General features: G+C 47.8%; 1 protein-coding gene across 1 annotated transcript; it reads left to right on the top strand.

The window, feature by feature from the left end:
• Positions 1–1,906: 1,906 nt before the first annotated feature.
• LOC136546758 (expansin-like A3) lies at positions 1,907–4,394 on the top strand. Its single transcript, XM_066538730.1, has 4 exons — positions 1,907–2,145; positions 2,287–2,402; positions 3,090–3,268; positions 3,472–4,394. The coding sequence occupies exons 1-4, from the start codon at positions 2,016–2,018 to the stop codon at positions 3,878–3,880; spliced, it is 834 nt and encodes a 277-aa protein (XP_066394827.1). The 5' UTR covers positions 1,907–2,015; the 3' UTR covers positions 3,881–4,394.
• Positions 4,395–4,898: the final 504 nt, after the last annotated feature.

Genomic DNA, 4,898 nt, shown 5'->3' with positions numbered 1-4,898 from the left:
AAAGTTGTTTGGTAATAAGTTTTGGTTGGGAGTACAGTACGTATATGTAGTGACCCTATTTCTGTCAAGCTTTCGTGGGTTGTTACATCAAGTGAAGTTTGGTTATCAATACTAGCATGGAGCAGGGTTCAAAATTTCAGAGAAAATTCCGCCAAACTTCGTGAAATTCGGTAATTTTGGTGGTGGCGAAAAAAATTCAAAATTTTGTAATACACTAATACATGTGTTATATAACTTTAGACTCATATTTTCTATTGTTTATATTGAATATTCTTCTATTCAATAGATGTGTAGTCATAAATTATACTAGTATTTGTTTAGATCTATTTTTTTTTAAAAAGCATACTTCATGTGTTAGTCTCTAAAAAAGTTTCTCGGAAATTTCAGCTGAATTTCGGTAAATTCAGTGGTGGCTAGAATTTTTACAATACCGAAATTAAAAACCCTGGCATGGATGGAGTAATATCCAACACAAGAAAATGTTCCTAGCTAGCATCTATTACTCCTACTAGTGACTGACATAGCAGTAGACAGTAGTGACCGATGATGGCGGGGCTACAGTGATACAGTATACTAGCTGTATGGAGTTGGTGTAGAGGCAGTGACAACTGACAACGGTGATGGTAACGAGCACAAAGAACAAAAGTCGTGTCAACCGTTGGTGTTCACAGAAGTTTTTTGCGCAAGGTACCTGGCGTGTGTGTGTGTGTTTTTTTTTTTTAACTTTTCTTTTAATTTTGCTACATGGCATTATATATGAGTAAACCGACACGGTCAAAATTGTCCTCGCAACCATAACCAGTGTAGTTTTATTTTTAAAATTGATAAGCAATGCAATCGATCAAGTAATGTAAATGAGAGGCTTGGAAGGAGTAAACTACGGTCGTTCGGCTTGCTGAAACTTGGCTGAAAGTGACTGAAAAATATTATTCTGGTTAAAATATTATGAAAGAAAAATATTATTCTGGTTGAAAAAAAAAATCAAAGTCAGATATAAGGTAAGCCGACCGGGTCTACACTCCTCTCCTCATCAGGCTCGTAGATCACGGGTCTTGGGCTTGTTTGGATGGAGCCCTTGCAGGCACTATCCTCAGGCGTGGGAAATCGGACGTCTGAGACTGACGCGCGCTCCAGGCAAAGTTTGGCCAGTCTGAAACCAAGCCGGTCGGTGGCATCTCTCTTCTCTCCTCCATAATGTATGCCTGTCCTCTGACTGATTCCAAATTTCCAATCCTCGGACGCCTACCTGTGGCCCCCGCACACTTTAATTTTCCCCTTGCCTTCCCCGACTACTACGTGCCTCCGCTTTTGTCTACAGTCGACACACACTACGCAAGCCACGCTCCCATAGAAAAGCTAATAAACGGCCTCCGCTTTTGTCTACAGTCGACACACACTACGCAAGCCACGCTCCCATAGAAAAGCTAATAAACGATCCGTTCGTCTGGCTGCGGCTTACAGTAAATAATCGTAAATTTCAAGTTAAAATAATATTTTTCTCTCACCTAAATTAGTCAACAGTATTTTTTTACGAACCAACAACAACGATGCAAATAAATAATCGTAAATTTCAAATCGAAATAGTATTTTTCTCTCACATAAATCAGCCAACAGTATTTTTTTTTTTTACGAACCAACAACAACAATGCAAATCAGCCAACAGAACGAGGCTAAAAAAGGCCCCCGACGGGCCTAAAAAGCAAAAACCGCGCATGGCCCACCCACCCCACACACAGCCCGGAGCTATCTCCAGCCGGCGGCAATGCGTGGCGTGCCTCACGGGGCGGGATGGTCAGGAGCAGGCACTGACACATGGGCCCCTCGCACTGGCAGGTGGGCTCAAGTCCCAGGGAACACGCACGTTCTGCCTCTCCACTCCTGCTATATATCGCCGGTTAAATTAGCTAGCAGAGTGAGCTAATCTAGGTAGCAGCGCCATGTGCTAGGCAGAACCGCAGAAGAAGCAAGACACAGTCTCCTTCCCCTCTGGTCTAGTGCTCGGCGGCTCCGTCGCCATGGACGTCCTCCTCTGCTGCTTCTGCGTGCTGCTGCTCCTGGCCTCCGCCACGTCCGCCGCCAGCGAGCGGTGCGTTCGGCAGGGGAAGGCGGCCTACTCGCCCTCGCTCTCCCCGGTCCCTCATCACGGTAAGCGCTGATGCACGAGTGCCTGCCGGCACAGATCGACTGCCCTCTGTCTCTCCGATCGAGCCACAGTAATAGCCTTTCTTCCTCTTACCGCTGCTAGCTCTTGATTGGTCGGTCCGATTGTTGGATATGGATAACCAGGTAGCAGCGGAGCGTGCGGGTACGGCGCCATGGCCGCCGAGATCAATGGGGGCTTCCTCGCCGCCGGCGGGCCGAGGCAGCACCGCGGTGGGCTCGGCTGCGGCCGCTGCTTCCAGGTACTGCCTCCAGCTGTTTTCTTCTCAAATCACTCTCCGTCTTCCTGCTTCTTCTTCTGTCCTTCGCTTGCTTGGTTCGGTTGGCAAGAAGCCACTTTCTTGACTGCGCCCACAAGAATCTTCGGTACTACCTTGGATTGCGATGTGCGGTTGCGAGTTTTGTCCTCAACAATCTCCCGGGGGTGCTCTGCTCGATTCACCCGTGCTTTGGGGATGGGGCTTTCCCGTTATGTTGCTGTCTTCAGTGTTCAGAGCCAGCACACAAAGCAGTATTCTGCAGAGTGCAGATTAAGGGGGAATCTGTTTTGTTACCTTTTCTTTTTCTTCAGTTCAGTTAGTTGGCTCGGCTCAATCATCAAGACAACGAATTTGGGACTTCCGGTCCGAATTCCTACCAAATGTAGTTCTGATGATTAACAAAAATGTTCCCGAAATCCAGGAGCAGATATCTGCTTGCTTGCTTGCGTGCACCGAGGAATGCATATTCCTTCTTGTGATCGTTTGTTTTCTGCTCTGGCTTTTTGCATGCATTCTCTTTGGTGTCTCAGAACTCAGAAGAGTGAACAGAGCTGCTGCTGAATATGCCGTTCGCCTGTCTTATTTACTGGATGTTCTTTGCCTTAATTTGCTGTGATTATTCTTGCCGGTGGACTAATTAATTTGGGATGATGCATGCAAATAAAACAGATGAGATGCCGAGACGCAAAGCTGTGCAGCTCCGGCGGAGTGCGGGTGGTGCTCACCGACTTCCACAGGAGCAACCGCACCGACTTCCTGCTCGCCGGGCCCGCCTTCGCGGCCCTGGCCAAGCCCGGGATGGCCCAGGAGCTCAACAGGCTAGATGCCCTCTCCGTAGAGTACAAAAGGTCTATATGCTGCTTCTCTCTACTCTCTCTAATCAACTTAAAAACGTATTTTTTTCATCAAAAAAGCGAAAAAAACGTTTTTTTGTTCTTGTAGTTGGTCAGTTTTTAGGGAACAAATGACTGACTGAACTCTAGTTCTTTCAAAGAAACTATAGATGCATCTGTAGGAGTCTAAATTCCTCGTGTGGTGTTTGGCTGGGCAGGATTCCATGCGAGTACAAGGAGAAGAACCTGTCGATCCGGGTGGAAGAAGCGAGCGACAAGACGCGGGGCAACCTGGTGGTGAAGCTGCTGTACCAGGGCGGCCAGACCGACATCCTGGCGGTGGACGTGGCCCCCGTGGGGTCGTCGGCGGAGTGGCGGTTCATGACGCGCGTGTACGGGCCTGTGTGGAGCACGCCGCGGGCCCCCGCCGGGCCGCTGCAGTTCCGGGCGGTGGTCACGGGCGGATACGACGGCAAGTGGGTGTGGGCGGACCAGGAGGTGCTCCCGGCGGACTGGCGGCCGGGACAGGTCTATGACACTGGCGTCCGCATCGCCGACGTCGCCAGGGACGGATGCCGGGGATGCGCTGCCACCGCCGCCGGCGCCGCGATGGACGACTGGAAGTGAGGATGGCTGGGTAGATGACAGATATAAATATATATAAATGCATACTAAGCATCGGTGGTCCGTCACTTTCACTCTAGCGAGTGCCTAGAGTTGAGAAGAGGACAGCATGCAATGCAAATGGCGCTAGCTGGAAGAACAGCACCCCCAAGTGCACGCGTCTGGGCTGTGTCCAGAGGGGGCTCCGGTCTTTGTCTGTTTCTGATCGATCTCTGCTAGCTCTTGCAACATGTACATTGAACTTGAAACATGCCTGCTGCTCTGCTGCAGCAGGAGGAGAGGTGGTATCATCGATTGATCTCGTCGAGGTCGATCCGATTAGATGCACGCAAAGAATTGTACTACGTGGCTACTATTAGCTGCCTAGCTGACCCTCCTGATGAATGCTAGTAATTGTTAGAATAATGAGCACACAGTCCTTTGGTGGCCATGATTTTCTTCCTTCGGCATGTTGTAGTATGCAGTACATGAACATGCGGCATATGATGTTGTCGTTCAAAGTTCACATGCGACACCAACCCCTATCTGTTTTGGTGGCAAGTGAGGGAGGTATATTTAAAGCAAGTGTGATACTCACTGGGATCCCCATCGTTCCTTGGTACGCTGTTCATTTACCACATTGATGGACCCACGTACTAATTAAGGCCAATCTACTGTTAGGTCAATCTCTGTGTTAGTTTTATTTCGTCCTAGTTTTATTTGTATTTAATAAGGTGTGCTATCACATAAACATTTCTAATCTTATAGCAATGCTTTTAAGAAGAGAAAAAAAAATTTATGGGCATCAAACTCTGTTATAGCATCTCCACTGGACCTCATATTAGTCTCCCCTACAACTAGCTATAGCCTATAGGAGATCTTTTAAAAACAATTTTTGGATATGAGAGATTTTTGCTCCAACAGATTACCAAAAAAATGTCACATTGTTTTCTACCCTGACAGGTGGAGAATTGCTGGAGCTATTCAATTTCTTATTTAAAGGACAGGGGGAAGTATAGGAGATTTGATGGAGATGCTTTTG

Source organism: Miscanthus floridulus, chromosome 3, assembly GCF_019320115.1.
Source record: "Miscanthus floridulus cultivar M001 chromosome 3, ASM1932011v1, whole genome shotgun sequence".
In the NCBI taxonomy this organism is placed as follows: Eukaryota; Viridiplantae; Streptophyta; class Magnoliopsida; order Poales; family Poaceae; genus Miscanthus; species Miscanthus floridulus.
The sequence above is the reverse complement of the archived record's forward strand: the minus strand, read 5'-3'. Positions and strand labels throughout refer to the sequence as shown.

What these genes read in the sequence shown, in the direction of transcription:
- LOC136546758 (XM_066538730.1), top strand. Translation starts at nt 2,016, where the DNA reads ATGGACGTCCTCCTCTGCTGCTTCTGCGTGCTGCTGCTCCTGGCCTCC. An exon ending in GCTGCGGCCGCTGCTTCCAG is followed by an intron (nt 2,403 to 3,089) that starts GTACTGCCTCCA and finishes CAAATAAAACAG; the next exon opens with ATGAGATGCCGAGACGCAAA. An exon ending in CTCTCCGTAGAGTACAAAAG is followed by an intron (nt 3,269 to 3,471) that starts GTCTATATGCTG and finishes TTGGCTGGGCAG; the next exon opens with GATTCCATGCGAGTACAAGG.